At 41.2% G+C, this 21,258-nt stretch overlaps 1 protein-coding gene and 1 long non-coding RNA gene across 3 annotated transcripts; one reads left to right on the top strand and one right to left on the bottom strand.

The window, feature by feature from the left end:
- Positions 1-415: 415 nt before the first annotated feature.
- LOC110981241 (uncharacterized) lies at positions 416-1,855 on the bottom strand. Its single transcript, XR_002598420.2, has 3 exons — positions 1,781-1,855; positions 829-875; positions 416-515 (listed from the first exon to the last, which is right to left on the bottom strand). It is a non-coding gene; the product is annotated as an uncharacterized LOC110981241 (long non-coding RNA).
- Positions 1,856-8,909: 7,054 nt separating this feature from the next.
- Positions 8,910-15,869, top strand: LOC147796922 (uncharacterized). 2 transcript variants are annotated; one of them, XM_087144578.1, is made up of 5 exons: positions 8,910-9,016; positions 10,756-10,942; positions 11,059-11,261; positions 11,395-11,583; positions 12,355-15,869. In XM_087144578.1, the coding sequence occupies exons 1-5, from the start codon at positions 8,958-8,960 to the stop codon at positions 15,533-15,535; spliced, it is 3,819 nt and encodes a 1,272-aa protein (XP_087000704.1). In that variant the 5' UTR covers positions 8,910-8,957; the 3' UTR covers positions 15,536-15,869. The 2 variants fall into 2 exon arrangements, with proteins under 2 accessions (XP_087000704.1, XP_087000705.1); XM_087144579.1 differs by lacking the exons at positions 8,910-9,016; positions 10,756-10,942 and having other exon boundaries at positions 11,172-11,261; positions 11,419-11,583.
- Positions 15,870-21,258: the final 5,389 nt, after the last annotated feature.

The raw sequence follows: 21,258 nt of genomic DNA, 5'->3' as shown, positions 1-21,258 counted from the left end.
TATGGCGCAGACAAGGCCAGTATTACGCAAAAATAGGAGGACACTTGGACAATCACTCACACTTTCTTTTCCACATATTTCCCCAACTACTGCAAAAATGAATATAAAACTTATTCAAATAATTGGAGGAACATGTGCCCTTTCAGATGACACCAAGATTGCAAGATTTAGATACGTTTTAGACCTTTTATGCTCGAATATATAAAGCATTCTCTGTGCGGGAACAGGACCAGCGCAAAGTCAGAATTACGCTAAAACATAAAGCAGCTGGACTAGACTCGCACATTTTTTTCCAGATGTTTCCCTAACTACTGCAAATATGGATACTACTGCATAAATAGGAGGCACTTTGTTAAGAACTCGAACATTCATCCACCAAATATGGAAAAGACACTTACATGAATAAATAGAGGAACATGTGCCCTTTCAGATGTCACCACAATTGCAAGGACTGGACCATACGCCGATTTTTTTATGCTTAAAAGTAGGGAGCCATCATTGCACGGGATCTGATCCTGTAAAATGTGGACAAAAGGAAAATCGCACAAAATTAGGAAGAATAAGGGCAACAACTGTATCTTCTGTAATTTGTTTTCCGAACTCAATCAAATATGGATATGAAACCTACATCTGTAGGGAGGGAACGATTTGCCCTTTTCGATGCCACCAAAATAGGGTGCCATCTTTGCCAGTCCAGTTATGGGACAAGGGGAGAATTGCCCAGAAATATAAAGCAGATATTTCCCTAACTACAGCAAATAAAGAGGTGAAACTTACATCAATGGACAGAGGAAGATGTGCTGCTTCGGAGGCATTTGGAATACTTACATGTATAGACTTCTTCAGGTCGCATAAAGTAAGCCGTCATACCGCGACTGTAAGGTGAGAGGAAAACGAAAATAGCACAAAAATACAAACTAGAAGAGCACTTACTCTCGTTTAGCAGAAATCGTATGTCAAAGGAAACCTTTCAGCACATATACAGTATTTATACATAATGTGATAAGTTAGATGAATAAATAGCCCCAAAGTTCTTAAATCTGCATAAGGTAATTTGCAAAAGGTATTGTATTTGCCCACGTATGTTTTCTTCCTCAACTTGCCTGAAAAAAAGTGTTTTGTAAGTAAATGCTTCAGAATTTTCTTTCCTAAATTCACAATTTAAGAAATGGTATCACTTTCTTATGATCGATGGCGGTGGCGGCGACGGCGGCGAGGGCGGCGAGGGCGGTGGTGGTGTATATGATGGAACTCTTTCCAAAATGACTTCAAATCACTTAAAAAACATACTTTTGCACTTTGGGCTTTATCATGTATATCATTGCTAACGTCCTTTGCAAATAAACTTGTGGGATATATTCAGGAAAACCCTTACAAGAAATATTTCAACAGTTCATGTTGCACACTACGCGGGCAACACGCGGCGTCTCCTTGTGAAGCTACGGCGCTCATAAGTATCGAACACTGGCTACTGCTCTTCACCGCTGACTCTTAAATCAGACTTCGAAGCCGTAATCGCAGGAGACGGGACTAGAACATGGCTCCCCTATCATGCACCACCCCCAAAACAATATCCCAATCACATGTGTTAACTAAATTGATAAACCGGCAACGCTGTGCGAACATAAGTGTGTCTGACGGGTCGGTGTATGGACACATATTTCCCGGTCTCTTTAGTGGCAGCAGACATTATACACCTAAATGCTAAATGTGCAATAAAGCATTCTACCTCGGACACATTAAAAATCACATACGTAGGACATATCTAAACATTTCTTACCTCGACAGTTCCCGCATGACCAAAATGCCGTCGGTTTTCGGCCACCAGCCAGGGCTCACCGCTGCAAAAAAATATATATACTATGGTTTGCTTAGGAAAGGCAAGAAGGGAAAGAGAGCACGGCACCACGCCCTAACGTTCGACTTAAGCACCGAAATTATGCTTGTTCTTTGAGGATTTGTCAAGAAAGGAATTCCTATGACCACATACAGGGAACGCTTTTACTCCAGGGACTTGTGTGTGGCAGTGGTTTAATCAAATGAATTCGGAATATGCGGAATTCGATTGGTTACACAAAGAAGCAGAGACGCTGTAGCTTGCAATACCATGAGGCCTTCTTAAAGTACTGTGAAGAATATCCCTACAAGGACGATGGAGACTAGGGGAGTAAATCCCAGGGGTGGCGAGTAGGGAGACTGCCTATTGACCGTCGTGATGAGAAAACAAATGAGACTGACTTTGAGGTAGTTTTTTTATTTTCAAAAAAATGTATCCAGTATTATTAAAAAAGGGAGAAAAAGTACAAAAGCTAAAAGTGTTGGAAGGTTAAGGGGTGTAAGTATGAATATAAGATGTACATCTGTCCAGACTTGTGCATAGACAGAGTTGCGCCATAACTGTCACCACTCTTTGAAACAAACTGCGAGGTGGTGTCTAGGGCACACGGACAGTTGGGATACCAGATCCAATGATTCCGACTAATCTCTTAGAATCAAAGGTCCGGTGTCACCAAATGTCTACTTGACCTAAACTGGATGAATTCCTCCGTTTTTTTAAAAAAGCCGAAATATTTCTCACTCGTCCCGTCCACATTCGAATAACATCGTTGATGTACGAGTATTTCCAGCCGTGTCTGTACACACAATGAGATACATGTTTGTGTGTGGGGGTGTGGGTGTGTGTGTGCTTGTTGTTCACATGCAACACTCAGTTGCTCCCTGCCTACGCATTTTTTTAAGTCACTAGCATGTTTTCAAAATGACCCTTATACAGAACGCCGTGGCGTTCTATCGTTACGGCACTGCAACTGCGCAAGCGCGCCAACAGAATCATTGCAGTAGATTAAAAAGACCAGCCACGGTTTGCCAATCACGGTTCGCAAGAGTACGCATGTCCTGGGTGACGTCTATACACTCAAGCTTTTAAAACAATTCATGTTCGCTTGTCGCGGGGGGGGGCTGATGGCCTTGCACAAATTTTAGTAAAGGAAATACGTGACACGTGGTCATGGCAAATAATGTGCAGAGCATTGTGGGTAAATTTCTGCCAGGCGCGCGGCCTTGCTGAGTATGGCGGTTAGTGATAAGATATTTGTTGTATTTTTTTTCTCATAATGCAGAACCGGCCAATCAGTTGTAGTTTGTATGAACTGTGTTTAGTCAACTGGAACGTTGAAACTTACTACTTAGGCCCACTCCTGTCTGTCATAGGACAAAATGGACATGAGCCACACGCCGTCAGCGGGATTCCAGCTTTCCAACGATTTCGAGGCAAATGTCCACCTTCTCTTTGCCATCCTCGACAAGCACCTCGGCCTTTTCTACGGCAAACGTTCCGGGCCATGAAACTGATCGAGGACAACTGGCTGACCATGCTGGATGGCATCACCCCAGATTTCGCGATGTCAGACGAGATTTGGAGCGATTTGAATGCCGCCCTTACGCCAAATCCAATCCGAGCTGATGAACTCCGCGAAGAATTTTCCATGGGTTTCGTCGGGATTGTTTCGAGAATATAGCCTTATATGAAGTACATACTACTCCATTGACATGGCCGGTTTCCGGGAGAAATTGGAACAGACTTACACAAAAGGTAAACACTGTGTCCGTACTCATAAAAACCCCTTCCATATACTTCATTCTTATTGGGGTTGCTTTTAATTAAGGACGAATAAAGAAATTACTCCATTGATGTGAACCTGAAACCTCCACAATGCAGTTCCTGTGCATGTCAAGCAGTTGGAGCTCTATTTTAGCAGTACCTCCTGATTTACAGTAGCTTTGTTTCCTAGTCTGAAGATACAAACCCGTTTACCATGATACACGTATAGCCAGTGATCGTATCCAAATAGATGCAGTATTGCCCACCTTATAAGATTTAAGTCACAGTAATGAACTTATTACGTGTAGGCTACTTACAATTAATTAGTATTTGTGTAGGCCACAAGAGAAACGAAACTTGTGTATGGAAAAGAAAACTTAAATTGTTCATTCCATTAATTTACTTTTAAATAATTATCACAGGAACACCAATTTTGTCGGGTTTATATGGATTTACCAAGACGTTGGCAGCAACGAATCTGTGGCCCCGAGAGACTAAATACTGCTTGTTACCCAACAAAGTGTCTTCGAGTGTGTTCCTGAGGACAACTGGTGAGAAATTGTATTGGCTCTGGAGAAGGCCTCAGAATGTACGCTGTCACAAGATGTGACTTTCAACTGCTGTTGATAAGAGAGGTTGTACAGGACAAGTCCGCTTTGGCAGTCATTCAATTACTTTATGTATAAGGTATATTATGTGCCACACTAATAAGCAAGGTCTTCAGAGGTCGATAATGCCTTTTAAAGTGAGTGTATTTTCCTGTCACTCATCATATCTGCTGCAAATTCCTGCAGGGACTAATATAACTGTACCCTTTCAAAACTGCTATTTTCTGACAAGAAAAATTCAATAAAACTATAAATAAATACAAATTAAACTAAAAACTATGGTAACCCCAGTAGTCCAGAATTCAAACAACTTCTTTCTCCTTAATGCACACAAGCCAATTCGACCGAACTCCTTTACCCCTATTTTGTGCCACCGATGTAAGGGGGCTTCTCATGACGAGCTTCTAATAGTAGCTCTTTGCTTGAAAAGTAAACATTTCATTCATTAATGATAGTGGGCAAGTCAGATTCGGTGGATATTCATACAGTTGTTGTCTTCTGAAAGATGAATCTTTAGATTCGAAGACAAACAGAAATGAATTTTTTCTCAGTGGTAGCATAATCTTACCTGCCCTCTGACTATTGTATCGAGTCCTTTTCGATGGTTCCATTCGTTGTGTGATTATGTCATAACTGTACCGTAACAGCTAGGAGGTAAATCCCAAAGCTTTGCTGATCGACGAAGTGTGGTGGGCCGGACCTACAAAATCGTGTTCACGACTCCAGGAGGCTTTTACCGCTACCGAAATGGTAATGTAGTGGAGATTCTGGACACGCATGAGAAATGCCCTTTTATTCAGTTTAAATACAGGTGAGGGAAGATGCAAAATCTTGTTCTAGTTACTTGGCTTCGGCAGAAAATGCCCATTTAACCGCAAGCTGTACATTGTGTCCCCCCCCAAAAAAACCAAAAGTAACATTTAATTTTTGTCCAAAGTAATTGTCAGAAATTATTGTTTTTGATATCGAAGAAAAGCCTGATATTTTTTATCATTCCAGATAAGTGCTTTATTTGTTCCGTCCAATAGGATTTAACACAGCATCAAAATGCTATTTGTACGCACTTTAATATCTTTAAATAGATATCATTACCCATTAACCCAATTGCAATTCACTACTTTATTAATCCTTAAAGCCAATCTAATACATTTGCGATTCAACAAAATTCAAACGTTAAGTTCAAAAAAATGTAATTAGTTATAAGAAAGAACACTCGAGATCTTCAGAAAGGCTCAAAGAGTTAGGATACTGAAATGAAAAAGCGGCAGTTGTATTATGTTAACATTGCAAGAGCTGGATTATTTTGTCCGTTTAACAATTTCGCCCCCTTCCCTCGCTCGATTTGTTTGATATGTGACGTGCATGTAAATATACTCCATCCAATTGTGAAGTTTGAACTCAATCAGAATTATGGTTTTGTTGTTTCAGTCATTCCAATTTCAAGGCAAGGTGTGCCAGCCCGCGTACATTGAGCATCGAGGTGAAATATACATATTTGGCTGACCAGTAGATGTTTGCAACATTTGTGTCAAAATGATCGCAAACAGTTACTCTAGAAACTCCTGAAGGCTTCACTGTGGAAAAAATGCCCTACAGCGATATCCGGAAGAAGGTTGAGGGCCGGATTCCGACCACCCCCGGATTTCTTATACGGTTAAAACCTTTTTAAAAAAATTTTTTTCAACAAACAGAGTCCTTAAATTTTTCAAAGTGGTTACGAACTGAGATTAGCGCCTTGTTACATTGTCTCGTTGGTATACTGTACAAGTTCTCCCGAAGTTGTTTCCTAAAATATTATTACACTCTGAAACTGCATAACTGATTAAGTAATGATTGCCTTCCAAAATAAGCATTAATTTGAAACCCAAAAGGAATGAAGAACTTAGAAAGCGTTGTGATAATTTAGGATTCAAATTCAGAAATTCCATACACTTGCAAGATATTTAACTGTGTAAACTTCCAATGGACATATCAAAAAATAGTTGTGTTACGTTATTTAAAATAGACCCGCAGCGCAACATGAACATCACATGCACTTTTCATTGAAAGTGAAACACAATCAGCTTTCATTTTATGCCAAAAGCAACCATTTCTGCCGATTTGTTTGCAAGAAATCAATAAAATATTGTTCAAATGAAATAAAGGTTACTTTGGGGATATCTTGTAGAGGCTTTAGGCATTTTTCAAATACACTAGGGCTATTTCCACTCCAACCAAGCAATAATAGACCTGTAGCATCAAGACGTCACGCTTTGTCTACATGTGCATTTTCCTATGGCAAGAAGGTGGGGCGCGATCAATGAGTCCACATAACGCACATTTAAATTATGAGTAACGTCATTATGTTTTATAGGTCAATTAATGCGGTGGCTCCGCACCCACGCGCACATTTTTCAGCTTGACATGCGCGTGCATTTGGCAAATCACGACACCCTATATTGATCAAAGAGGCCCGTAATGTGCGCGTACCATCTGTCCACGAGCGTTGCACAACCGCAGTTAATGGCTTCTAATTCTAGTTGTCGAATTACACTAAGGCCTGGAGGTTTTTTCACGTGAAGTAACACGACGAGCAACGACAATTTAGGAAGCGCACGTTGACTGATCCCCGTCCCTATTATATAGGAACCAGTAGCTAGGGTTTAACGTGTGCGGTTTAGCCCTGTCAGTTTGGATGCTGAATATCTAAGTTTTTGCAGGCGTACAGCAATGCTTTAGCATCAGTGCTTTAGCATGAAACACGTTTCAGCAGAGACCCGAAAGAACAAAAATACCTATCTTTGCTAAGCCTCTGTTGATCACACTGTGTTAATTTATTTTTCAATGATTATCATCAATAAATCCTCGAGGTAATTTATTTCTAATTAGTGGTACTTGTGTTACATTCCAGACAACTGAGCAATTTATGCTGAAGTTGTTTTCAGTGATAAAGAAAAAAGGAAAGTATGCTATCAGCTCCTGCTTGGTTTGTGCATGAGCGGGCATTGTTTCCTCAGTTACGTACGCCTGGAAGGATTTTGCCGGATTCATTACCCGCTACCGGCACCTACGTTCGGAGGACGTCAGTAAGACGTCTTGAAAATACGTACGGATATGGGAACCAGTCTAGAAGCGCACCACGTCCGTGGAGGCGAGCGTGCCTTCGAAGTTGCTCAACATTCTGACGTACATAAGAAACTGCGTATAAAAAGTGTCGTGATTGAAGGCCTAAGCAGTTCGAAGGAGGTCGTGGAGTGTCATTGTAAGTTTTTGGCACGGTGCGACCATTTCTAACAGGACTGGCCTGTTAAATGCAGTAGGTCTGTGGGATTAGCAAAAATAAGGGAAAACTACAAACCATAATTATTGAAATTTCCTATACACAGAGTATATTTTAAGTTATTGCGTTAGCAAGATGTCCATTTTGTGACCTTGACCTTTCAGACCAAAACACAATAGGCTTCCTAAGACCAGTCCAAAATGTTCACTATACGCAAAGTGTTTCTCAAGTTATTGCAATTCGTTTTAACGAGATATATTAAACTTTTGAAGTTTTTTATATGATATTTTTGTCAAAATTACATTTCAAGAGCTACAGTCATTTGCAAAAGTTTAAGACCACCTGCAATATAATCGTATTTCTGTCACTGAGCCTGCATTACATTATCTCACTGAATAATTACTTAACATGTTTCTACAGCGGTGTATAACATCAGTGTAGTGCTCTGCCCATTTGAATGGATTTTTTTTTTGCAATGGCAGGTCTCGTATGACATTTTGTCTGTAAAGGAAAGTAAACAAGCCAGGCTAAGTAATCAGAAATAAAGGAGAACATACTAAATGTTAGGCCTAGACTGTTAGCATTTCAAATCATGGAAATGTAGTCAAATAGCTGTTTAACCAAGGCAGTAAGGCTACACGTTGAAAATAAGCATAAGTTGACATAATCAGTTGGTTTAAGTTTGGTTTTCTTCAGGTTAATACATTTTTGTATGGGTTGTCCTAAACTTTGACTGTGTGTATTTTCGAGTCTAATGTTATATCTCGTAAAAAGTCACCAAAAAGGAACTTCAAACTGTTAAAATCATTGTCGACAGCAGAGCCAATGCTCGCACGCAGAGCTGTATAATACAGCTCTGCTCGCAACACAGACATGCGTTTATCCGGTACGTAAGTGTTACGTCACTTCAGTTTAAACCATGTCCACTGCACATGCAATGCACATAGAGTTACATGCATTTATCACCCTTTACATGGAACCATGGAACCGGAAGTCAACGCGCATCTTCAGCGATCATCCAATGGGAGCCTATAGATCGTGGCGCGTCCGCCTTTGTGACGAAATGACTTACAAACCACATAATATGTACATGTGGCTCACGCGCAAAATAGCGCCCTCTGTTCGTCGGTTAGAACCTTCTGTCCCCACAATTCCCTGTCAAAAGTTTACTTGTTACATAATGCCCAAAGAATCGTACGACGAACTCTACGAATTCAATCGCATTTAACAGAACTCAGTAACTTCAAACAAAAATACGATATTTGTTTCCTAGTTACAGTATTCAACAGGGATCAGTCATCAGCAGAAAGTGTCCCATTAGAGAGTGAGAGAGTCCGTTTTTGTCAAAGAAAACCATTGTCACGTCACCGCTCGTTGCTGTCCGGCTTTTGGTATAAAAATGAGCGTGGACCATAGAAAAGTCAATTGTGTTTATCCTACTGTACTTTCAGCGTGGACACCTTTCTTCTTCGAGAGATTTACGAAATCAATGCGGCTTTGCCTGACAATTGCCGTACTTCTTTGGGCTCCGGTCTTCAAGACTGTGAGGTAAGAAAACTATAACAAACAGTGGCGTAATTTTGTGCCGGGAAAAGGGAGGGGGGATTGCCGAGAAGGGATAACTTGCTCGGCCATGGAAATTTGGAAAGCGGGGGCACTGACACCAAATGACAGTAGGACTAAGGAGCGAGTTATTTTTATTTCGATCGGGAACTGGGAACTGGAAAGAGTTCCATCTGGGGGCAACTATTATGTTACATAATTACAACCGTACGTCTGTTTCCAAAGATAGTCTTATCTCACGCTGCGTGTCCTTTTGGAACAACCTTAATACAGATCTGACAAGTCTCTCAACGCTTAATACATTTAATAGGAAACTCAAAACCTACGTACCTTATTAGCTTGTATAATAAAAATCAGATCATGTAATCATGCCAGCCTACTTCCATTCTTTGAAGGTCTTATCTCAACAGCTAGCACGTCTACCTTTAAATGTTGTCTATCCTGCCAGTGTATCATATTGTGTTGTCTCATGTCTCCTGTCTTACATGTATGTTTCCAGTCTGAACCACTGTTAAAAGGGAAAGCCAAAAAGCATAGTGCTTCTTTTTTTTCCCTACGTGTTGGTAATAATTTAGACTATGTCCAATTATGTGGACGCCGCTCTACACCTTGTGCACAAACCCTATGAGACTGGTCTGAACATTCAGTGTTTTCTTAGTACTTTAGGCCTAAACAACTTGGTATTTTCCCTCCTAAATTGAACTTTTCTGGACATGTTTTTGCTTTCTGGGGGCTATACATAATCACATGGCGTCTGTTCGTGGAACTCTTTCCGGGAACAGTGATTCAGTACTCCTCACACCCCCCTCCCCAATTTACGCCCATGGTAACCAGAATTGTAATTTATAAAGTTGCAGCTGATGCACATAAGAGCAAGAAATGAAGCCTTGGGGACGGAATTGTGTCAAGAGTACATTCCAGTATATTAGTACATGTAGAATTCTGCGCATGAGCTCATTAACATTTTGTGATTCACAGATTTAATATAGGAGAGGTGCCATAATCGGGACTTATGCCTATCACAGAGATAGGGCCTATTTCTAAAACTATGAATACGGAACTTGTGGCATCCAACTCTGTATTTCATTCTCAAATGCCTCCATATACATTGTGCCATGTCGGCCTAGTTTGCATAGAGGTGGGCGGCTACATAGTTTGTCTACTATCCGGGGTGATTTGGGAAGGGCGAAAAAAATTCGCTTGATTAACCCTCATGAAATCAAAAGAAAGCTGAACTTGTGGCAATATTTCTTGAATTTCCAGTAAAACATGCAAGGCCAACCTGTTTCTGAGAGGCACCAGGCAGTGCCTATTTGCACTATTTTCTATGGGCGCACTTTTAGTAGTGCAACCATACAACTTGGACTTTGTGCAGTTAGCATCATGCCTTGTACAAGGCCTTACATATGTGTAACTTATATCTCATTTTCTCATTTTTAGTGGCCCATTGTCCTCCACGTTTTTGTTGTCGTTGTTGTTTTTTTTATTCTATGACAGAATAAAAATCAAACATCAATCTAAACTTTGCTGATGTTTGCCAAGTCTATCAAGTCTTAATTAACTAACACTAGTCTTAATAGGGCCTATAAGGTAATTCCATACCTAAACTTTGGTCCAAAAGATATGGTATTTAAGAATCTGTGTATCCCAACGATCATAACTAAGCAGAAATCAAGTAGTAGACTTGAATTTGAATTTCGCAGCTTTGTTCGTTTGTCCTACAGCTCCCAGACCCTTGGTACCATCTCGGGTCCCTCCCAGGGTAGTCTCTCCATCTCTACCCTGCCTGAAGACTGTCCGTCAACAGTTGACGTGTTTGATATCGTCTTTATCAGCGCAGTCCCAATTGCCATTGGTTTCGGACTGCTCCTGCTCTTCGCCTTTCTGCAAGATGTAAGACAAGCACGCAAGGTACAAACTGTGTAACCGAAACCAACAATTGACTTAGGTTCCTTTGTTTGGATCTGTGCTCTACCTCCATGACTCAAATTTCTTTCATCAACTGTTTGTCTTTTTCTTCATTGCAGAGCAAGCGTTCCCGCCCACTAACTCCTCATAACATCCAAGGGGATAGGGCCAGAAAGGAACGCTCCTACGTCATACATGTAGATTATGCTTACCGTTCACATTGGAGTTCATTCCTACGTTGGTGTGCATTCCACAAGTCACCTTTTGCAAACAAAAGCCCACGTCTGATGAGACTCCAAGGAACATTTGGCTTCAGCAAGTGGTAAATAAATTGAAATGAATCTGCATGTCTCCACTCAGTTGTATTGCAATATTTCTTAAGTGATAAAAATGTCCATGTGCCAAAAAAAGTAATTGACTTTGATTCTTGTTTTTCTTTGAAACTTTTCCGACAGGCTGTCTTTTGATCTGGTTTTCAGAAAAACTTCAGAGGAGAAGACTGTGACAACCCCTCGCTCCATCGGTAAGCTCGTAGCCGTGGAGATGAAGTACCCATCAGCGAGCAGTGAATTCAACTACGGGATGCTACCATCTTCCAACATCGGAGCTTGCCGGCGAGGAACCACTTGCAGGGCATGTAAAATGTAAGTTGGCTTCATTTTGAGTTCCTGTAGAGTGATGAAGCGCAAATGACACTAAAGTGAAATCAAAAGAATTAGTTTATGCAAAGAGTGAAAATAGTAGTGTGACAGTCAGGCCATTAGTCATACACTAATTGTACAATTTAAGAGGTCCATTGATCTCAAATATTGCAAGGTTGTTGGAAATTTAAGTATGGTTTATTTAAAACAAATTCTAAATTAAGGCATCAATCAAAGTATATTTTATTAAAGTCAATGACTGTGGCAAGCAGATGATAATTTCTGCTATTAATGTTTGTTGCGGCTAAGTGTAAAAAAGTGACATGCCAGAGCCTCTGAATTTTGTGATTCAAGGCGAGTCGTTTTAGGGAAGTAAGTTTGGTCGAGCCAAATCAGTAGATCAAGACAATGTAGTAATGTTGGGTCACAGTGCCTATCTGAGTCGATTCAAATCAGTGTGAATCATAGGTATTTGGAAATCATCCGATAGGCCTAGAGGAGTTGGGATTTCAAAGGAAAGCAAAAAGGCATAGTTTGGGGTAGATTTATGTGCTGATATTACAAGTGAAGTATTATTTTCTTGCTGGCCTTCCTATCACAAAGACTTCAAAATCAAATTGTAACATTTTAACCGTTTCTGACTATATAGTGAAATGTCTTGGTTTTTATCAAAAGCATTCAGACTGAAGTTGAGTCATTGACTCAAGTCATTACAACTCTGATGACATTCAAATTTCGATAATGTTTTTCTGCACTTTGCCGTGTTTATTCCAGTGAAATCAAGAAAATCCATGCCCTGGATACCAAGACCCAGGATCTTTACACTTCTGGCCTTGTTGCTAGCAGCAGTGGTATGTCATCATCAGACTCAAGAGTCACTACCATCATTCCCTTGGTGCTGTCTACTGCACCACCGGTATGCACATTCAACGACATCACCTACCACTTCAAGAATGGCTCTCTGTGGATCTCTGCCTTCATACCTTGGCATAAGGGCAATTTCACCGAATCGCGTCACATCACCTGCTTGTTTGCCTGTGTTAGTTATTCCATGGTCGCTGTGCAGGTCATGTCACAGTTGTCCTTTTATCAGTCCACAGAGGACTCCATCATAGTAAACTTGACAGATGTTACCATCACTACCGCCATGTTAAATAGAGCTATCGTAGCTGGTGTAGTGGTGTTCGCACTGCTTGGAATTGTGGAGAAAATCTTCCGAGGCGCACCTACCATCTGGTCAATGCATTTGCCTTCCCTGTTTCCTAGATCCCGGAACACAGGCCAACATATAGATAGTTTGGAACGTACTCCTGTCCACTCTGCACCTGGGGACTTCCACATTTGTAGTTTTGAGAGTGTGGAGAAAGGCCTTCCTCGTCTTTCCATCGGTGCTCCAGCTCTTCAGCAGAAGGAATGCGGGCCAAGTGAAAATACTGACCAACAAGTCCAGGCTTGTTCATCATGCTTTAATACGAGCGGCAAGCAATGCGACGCTGCCAGCGACACTTACCAAACAACAAACATAGCTGACAACATCAAGTACAACCAATATAATGCACGTTATGTAGGTTTGACCAGATATTTTCAGTGGACTATGATCAATGGCCACGGCATCTACAAGCAAAAAATTGAAAATATGTCAACGATCAAGACGTGTACCAAATTAAATGCTGACACAAGCAATGACTACTCTGTCAATGGTATTGTGCAAGTTGAGAAACACTCATCTGATGAAAATTGGAGTGCGAAGATTGACACCAAGGCTCTTCCATCCTCCAGCAGTCATTTAGCAAGCACCACTTCTGATGACATCTGTGGAGACAACCAGTCCATCTGTTCTACTGACCTGCTGGAATGCAATAACGAGTTGACTTCTCACAAGTATCCTTTATGCCATCAGACCACCGGGGGCATATACTACAACCCAGGATTTGGCTGTTTAGGGGAAAAGACATCAGTCGGGTACAACCTCTGTAATCGAGGGATGCTCTCTCTACCAGAATATGCCTATTCCAGTTCAGGTCTGGATTCAGCAGGTAGCTGTAGTCATTCTCTGAGTAGTTCCTCACCACGGGCAGACCTCTCCAGATCTTCATCCTGTGATTCTTGTGAATCAGCATCGATCAGTGCTTCATCCATCGTCTCAAGCCAGCTACCGGATGGGAGGGCTCCTCACAACACGCAAGGAGTAATCAGGCTCGAAGAACCTGGCAATGACAATATTGACAAAATGGATAGATATCAGACTGCCCCTTCATTGCCACCCTCCAGGGAGACGTCACAGCACCAACCTGACTTCATCTCAAGCGCATCATCTACTTCTGGTCTACTGTACAAAGAGAACAAAACAACTTGCGAGCAGGAGACTGATGGTCAATGTCAAGGCAGCAAACATCTGGATGACAAGAGGAAGCAAGAAGACACCAACGCTCAAGCAACATTTCTAAAGTACTCTGATGCCCTTCTTGAGCCTGAAATCAAAACAGCTCAAGTGCTTCGCACTAAGAACTACATCAGTAGGTTCAGCGCAATGGGGAAAGGCAGGGTTGTCATCTTGCCTCTTCGAGAGACAAAGAGCTGGGATGAACTCCTGCCAAAAGATAAGTTTACAGCCACTCAACCAACTGAAGACAACTTGCCTACTGATGAGACAAAATCAGAAGCTGAGGTGGGCCCAATCATACAGACTCCACAGAGTGTAACTTTTGGTTTTGACTACATCATCAACTTGCCCGTGCAGTTTGAAATGCCAACTGTTACCATACAAAAAAGTAACAGCTACAAGCCGTTTTTCTTTAACTTCAGAAAGTGGCTGAAAGGTTTGCGCTCCAGCCCCAAGGCTGGTGTTGGTGATGATTACAAGCTTGAGGTGACAGAGGATGATGTTGCTTTAAAGACCTCAGATGTGAACAGCTGTTTTTCTTATGGTAGTGATATCAAGGGGGCAAGTGATTCAATCCAGATGGAGGAGAATGCCAAGGGTGACACCAATGCAAAGGGCTGTTCCCTCAAAAATATTGTCACGGCCTTGCCAAATGCCTCCAAAGGTGAGAGCATCGATTCAGAGATGACTGATGACCAACTCAAAGGACCCATCTTCCAGTCATCGGGCCGCTTGATAAAGTACCAACGTGATGCCGTCAGTGTTGCATCCTTGGGAAGTTGGAGCAGCACCACATCTCACAATGCCGCAAACAGGCACCCCGCTCCTTGCCTGGATGTAAATACTGTAAACGAGAACAACAACAGCAATGAGACAGCAGTCGTCATTATGGACCCTTCGTCATCAACCATGCCCCAGAGTACGACCTCTGCTGATTATGTGTCCCCTTCAAGCTACTTGTACAAGACATCATCTAGTTCCTCCTCAATCATTCCAAAATCATCCAGCTCTGAGGAGTTCTCCCACAGCAGCGAAGAGACCTGCAGCACAATAGGCATCAGTGGCAAAAGAGATATTTCCGCTGGCAAACAAACCCGCTACAAGAGAAAAAAAATCACTAGCAGAAGATCATTTACCAGGGACCGAGACACTTACAGCTGGTGTAGCACCTGTGGTGAAAACACTACCACCAGCTGCAGTGGGAATGAAAACACAGCGGCTCGTAAGGAAAATGTTCGCTGGAAGCGTTACAAAGTCAACAAAGCCACTTGCGGTGTCGAACCAGCCTTTACTCCAGCTCCAGCAAGAGTTCACTGCCGTGTCTCTCGACCAGTCGTGTTCCTTGCTCTTCACATCCTACTGATTGCATCCTGTGTACTTGCCCTACTGTGGTCCTTGTCATCCTGCCACGGTCTCTGTTGGAATGCTTTCTGGGAGTGGGTCGCAACTTCCATCATTGCCATTCTCATCCACGGTGTCATCTTGGACACATTTAAAGCTGCTACCATGACTATTATCAAGTTGTTCTTCTTTCATAACGTCGATCAAAGGCCTTATTCAGTCACTCAATGAGCTGATTCGTCGTGTTCCTTGCTCTTTACATCCTTCTGCTTGCATCCTGTGTGCTTGCCCTACTGTGGTCCTTGTCATCCTGCCACGGTCTGTTGGAATGCTTTCTGGGAATGGGGTGCAACTTCCATCATTGCCATTCTCATCCAGGTTGTCATCTTGGACACACCTAAACCTGCTACCGTGACTTTTGTCACGTGGTTCTTCTTTCATGAAGTCAAACCAAGGCCTTATCCAGTCATTCAGTGGACTTACTACACATTACGATGAGATCATGATCAGATTATTTGATAAATGCATAATCTCAGATTTCAAAAAGTCTCTATATAACTTTAGTTTTGACCATACACTTCACCAAATCAGATTACCTGCTTTGCTCGCACATCCAGCAAAACAATCAAATGGATATATGTGCAATGTGTAACTTCTGTACTTTGTCTTTGTCTGTTCTGTTGGTGTTTAGTAGTAATGATATGCTACTGTATGATTAACGTCGTGGGGACTTTTCTTAATCTATGAAACAAATGCACTGTTGATAAAATTCCTCATCTGTTCGTGGGGTTGCGGTTTTATGTTCCACATCATGACAATGCAATTCCTTTCATTTGTCAATGCAAAAACATTCATAAATTTGGTTTTGAAATGTGGAAAATCGTGACATTGTTATTACTACTTCAAGCCGTTGTCATCATTCAACCTTACACCGAATTCCTCACAAGAAATTTGGTGAACGATGAGAAAATTCCCATTTTCAGCAGTTTCCATTTGGAATTTCAATTGAGGCTTTTATATCATGAAAATGTAATGGCATGTTTTCAGAGGCAGACTTTCATGATGAATTGTAGAATTGCGTGTAGCTTGTGAACACATTATAATTATGTTTGGCTTCCGACAATACCACTTTCGTTAAACATTTCATTCAGTTTTCGTGATGTCATACACGATGTCATGGTAATTAGACGGAAGTAATCAGGAATTTAAGTTTAGCAAGGAACTCATGTTTAAAACTGGTCTGAGCGACAAATGATCAATTAAGGAATAATGCAGTCATTGGTTAATACCTTTAACTGCTATCCATAATCACTTTGTTTCATTTATTTCAGTATGTGTAGCATCATGCCAATATTATGTCAGCAAGTGTTAAGCTCATTTTTTTATTTTTCCATTACTGATTCAGCATTGGGTTTTGACTTTTAAGCTTTAAATCATTGCATTTAAATCATAAGAGTGGTTATTTACATGTATTTGACATATGTCGAGAAGGAAATCGTGAAAACAGTTTAAAAAATCTATTTGGATCACTTTACGGGGCACTGTTTGAAACTTTCATGAGCTAGTATGGGAAGCATAATTAGTAAAGAGTAGAATATAGGGTAAACTTGGCTACTTAGAAATTAATTTGTAGACAATCCATTTGATACCATAGACGTGCCTTCATATTTCATTACATTTTGAGAAAAAAATCTTTTGGGCTTACAAAGTTACTGCAGTTCTGTTTCCTTGAAAATGTGCTGGGAAAAAGGGGGAATAAACGTTTATCAAGCTGAAAATGTCTGAGTGTGATTGATTTTAATGTACATTAAGCTTTTGAGACATTTCTGCGTAAATTTGGCATGATATTCTACACATGTTATAACGCTGAAAATCTTACCCAAGACGCAGCACAGGTTCTCTCTGTTTTAAGCGTATTTCAAAGAAATTATTAAGAGCCTATAATGCGACGATTTTTTTCTTACAAAAATAGTCTGTGCAACTTGTTGTTCCCTCTTAAATGTTTAAAAACCATTTTGCAGATTTTTACAGTTAATTGTTCCTGATTTTTCTGACAAACAAGGGCTCCGAAGCATTATGATTCCTGAAAGACGTGGTTTTCAAATCATTATTATGAATTAGCAATTCATAATAACAAATTGGTTATTACAAATTCGTAAGAATGAATTAGTATTTCGTTATTACGAATTAATTGACCACCGGTTTCAGTGGCTCGATTGGGCTTTCGTAGTTTACTGATCAATGTTTGTGTATCGAAACTAACGAAAACACCAAAGAAAAGAGATGGGGAAAACAGTAAAAATGTCCGTAATTATCGGAATAGTTTTCCGCCGGGTTTGGGGGAAATGGGGGAAGAGGCCGTATTTCACTTATGTATTTGTGCACCATAACAAATTTTTTCCAAGCTGAAGATGGCAGGATTTCCTGCACTGCCGATGTTTAATGTCTAAATTAACAGAGTTTCCACCCGTTGGACAGGTTTTAAACTTTCATTTTAAAGCCACATGTTAGAAACAAAAGTCCAAATTTGTTGAAAATTCAGCAAAAGGTGAACAGTTAAAAGAAAAGAAAAAGAGATCAAACAAATAGGTAGGCCAGCTGAGGAAAGGAAGCAGGCGGGGATTAGATTCTTAGTTCATTCCCTTGTATTCGGCCTTTACCCATCTAGTCGTAAACTATGTGAGAAAAAATACCAGCACCCCGATGTACGAATTTTACCATCGCAAAAGAGTTTAGGGAAATTCCAGCGGCACATTTTCGATTTCTTTTTTTTTTCAGTGAACTGCGTGATTGAATTTTTGCAAGAAATGCGCAAAAAAAGGTTTATTTTGGTTTTGTTTTTGTTAATTTGTGGATGTTTCCCCTCCTGTATGTACACTGTATTTGCAATGTCTTCTAAATCAGGCCCTTTAAAGCAACGCTCACAGCGACCACTGAAAAAGGGGGCAGAATGCGTGGACCATTCCAAGAGTGATAAAACTGGTTTTTCCTCTGCATCAAAATGCCATTCGAATTCCTTTGTATTCAGTCTGCATATAGCGTGGCACCATAGTGGCACTAATTATATTTGTTCAGCGTCGTGCGCCCTCATTAATGAGAGCGATTGTGGTTGTCTTTTATTGACCTACACGCCCTGTCAAATGACAGACTAGTGACTCAACTGTCATTAATAGATAGTTGGTCCCTGATTTACAGGAATCTAGGGTCTCTGTTTTTGTATTATTCGTCGATGCCAACTACTCGGGTAGTTCACAACGATGAATGATTAAAAATAGCAGTTAGTGCAGCCCTTTCAAGAGTGAACGTAGACAGCCTTTTGGTGTAATAGGGCTAAATTTCTGGGGGCATCCGGGGTTGCTCACGGGGCATGGGTATGCCCTCCCGTGCCCCACCCCCTACTTACGCCACTGCTGATGCACGAAATTAGAAACAAATTTAGGCTAATGATTTTTCTTTGTAATTGTTGGATTGAAGCCGCTCCGGCAAGGTCCTGACACTTGAAAGGGATGCAAGTGCAGCTTCGGTTTTATTTTGAAATAGTAATGTTAGGAAAGGAGCCATTGGCCGAATTTCATGTACTCTCTTAGCCATACTACTACTAAAGTATGCAGCTGTTGGCAGTGGGTCGTATATAAATCTAGGGACGGAAGGGCACAATTCTGTAATGTCCATCGTGCACACAATGGCCTAGTCTCACTTACAAGACGGTGGCGCATTGTGATGATATTCAACTATGTATGTTGGTAGTCATTTATTTAACGCTCGTAGCTGTCTGGTCAAAGTAAGATACATACATGCATATCCCCCCCCCCCAAGTTTGCAACCATGAATACATACGGTGAACCTTCATTTGGACCTCATTTCCTTGAAGAGGCTGAATTATGTTTTACCATCAGTATAGGCCTACGTTCATTTTGTCTTTTCTGCAAGTTTGTCTCATTTTGGCATATTGGTGTGGAGCTGGGTTGATCAGTACCGAACCTGGGGCCTATTTAGTTTTCAAATCCGCAACAATGACGCAACCACAAATCTCCGACGTGCGTAAATCCGTACTTCATTCCCAAATCAATACTTCCAACAAAGGAATAGCCACCAGCCTAGACTGGTCAAAAACTTCAATCCATACAGATTAAAACAGTGCCTATACCACAATTGTTTGGCCGACAATGAGGCAGGGGATTCTCAACAATGGGGCGGTCTTAATCTTGCCCACGAAGAAGACAAGAGGTTACAATGGGAGTGTTCTTTTCTTACAGTTAACTGTTAGGCCCGTTATTGATCGTCAATCACCAAAAATCTGAGCTGGCCCGGTAACGAGTTTGAAAATCGTACATCACACCGGTTAACTGAAGTCCTCGCGGAAGTCTCTACTTGTCAGACTTTCTAACTTTGCCAGTTTCTGGCAGATTCAATTTCGCCGGAAAGATTAGTACTGCTCGGTGAACTTGGCCTACAAAGGGCTGACACCGTAACTTTTTAATTCAAAGAATCCATTTTTAAAACGCGATTCAAATGTGACAGGCATTGTATTAGTAGACTTTCCCATATATTGATGAGATGAAAATAACCTTTGTAATTAAAATTCACTAATGTCTGACGCTTCTACGCCGTTTTATTGGTATCCTGAATTGTTTGCGAAAATAACAGATAAGCTGCAAAGGTCAATGGGAAATTCCCGGCTAATTGACTGCGGCTTTAGAACCATGTCCCTATAGAGGGATCCCAATACGACGCTTTTAGCGTCGATCTGCGCACTTAGGCGTTTGAAAACGAAGCTGTATGTGTCAGTTTCAATTCTTTTACAAGGTATCTTGTTCTCGTCTGTATCAAATAACAGCTTTTTTATTAAAAAAAAGGCAGCAGAAACGAATACAAAGATGATTAGAAATACTGCATTCAAAAGCAAATGAAGTTTTGTTCGCATTGTAGTCCAATCCATTGCTCAAAAGATGTGCATAAAAAGTTGTCAATTTGCGCTTCCTTTAATGAGCCCAGCACCAACCCCATTTAACAATGGTTGAAGCCCACTCCGTGCGCCTGTTCACCAGGATGTTTTCAAAACTCGGCTTCGTTCCGGTAGATGCGTTTCTTACATTAAAACCACTCTTAGACCTATACAGCTCGAACAAAATTATGAAAATCTAAATTTCAGTAAATTGTGCATAGTTTCATATTTTCTAGCAAATTTTGAACTTTGTCTTCATGTAAAACTGCAAAACTGTTATTAAGTAAGAGAACCACTGTGGAATCATAGTCGAGATTTGGAAAAACAGTCGCAAGCCAGACTAGTGTATGTACACATGTACATGTACGTTAGCGCAGTTATGGCGCGCCGGCGCGGCGTGATACTTTCATCTGGCCACGATGCGCGAGTGGTTTTGTTGAGATTATAGCAGCAGTTCTAGTCCTGAGACTAATCTGGGTGACGAATTTTCTCTCGTTTAGTCTGTAGATCAGCCGGCTTAAAACTGATAATGGACAGTGCACTTTCGTCTGGCTAAAGTAACAGGCCCAGTAAAAAGTACTGCTCTGCATGCTAGCTGTGCACACATTGACGCAGTTTGTTGCATGGAATGTACCGCATTTTGGACGGCGAGACTGTTTCTTTGATTGTCTCAGACGACTTCGTGGCATAATGTCAATGTCATGCATGTAGGCGCCCCCGTGTATGAAGAGGTGATCAACATCAGGTAAAGACCAAGATTCACTGATTCATGTCCATTAGTCAGTCCATAAAATTTATTTCACTGTTGTCAAGTTCTGATTGTGATGACTCAATGGTGGAAGTTCGAAGAGTTCCGTTCTAAGCAACACATTGTCATTGGACTTGGGCGTACGCACCAAGTCTGACGTCCGGCCAACGTTCGTGGGAGCGGACGTTCATGGGAGCGGGGCGGACGTCGGACCCCATAAAGTTCTGGGGCTACAAAGTAACGATCTATGGGCCACAACAG

This window comes from Acanthaster planci, linkage group LG13, assembly GCF_054643075.1.
Source record: "Acanthaster planci isolate LZ-2023a linkage group LG13, COTS_SCS, whole genome shotgun sequence".
NCBI lineage: Eukaryota > Metazoa > Echinodermata > Asteroidea > Valvatida > Acanthasteridae > Acanthaster > Acanthaster planci.
Note: the sequence above shows the minus strand (reverse complement) of the source record. Positions and strands in the feature narration are given on the sequence as shown.

Excerpts from the sequence above, each read along its gene's own strand:
- LOC147796922 (XM_087144578.1), top strand. The coding sequence starts at position 8,958 with ATGCGGCTTTGCCTGACAATTGCCGTACTTCTTTGGGCTCCGGTCTTC. Across the intron at positions 9,017-10,755 it reads CCGGTCTTCAAGACTGTGAG|CTCCCAGACCCTTGGTACCA; the intron begins GTAAGAAAACTA and ends TTTGTCCTACAG. Across the intron at positions 10,943-11,058 it reads ATGTAAGACAAGCACGCAAG|AGCAAGCGTTCCCGCCCACT; the intron begins GTACAAACTGTG and ends TCTTCATTGCAG.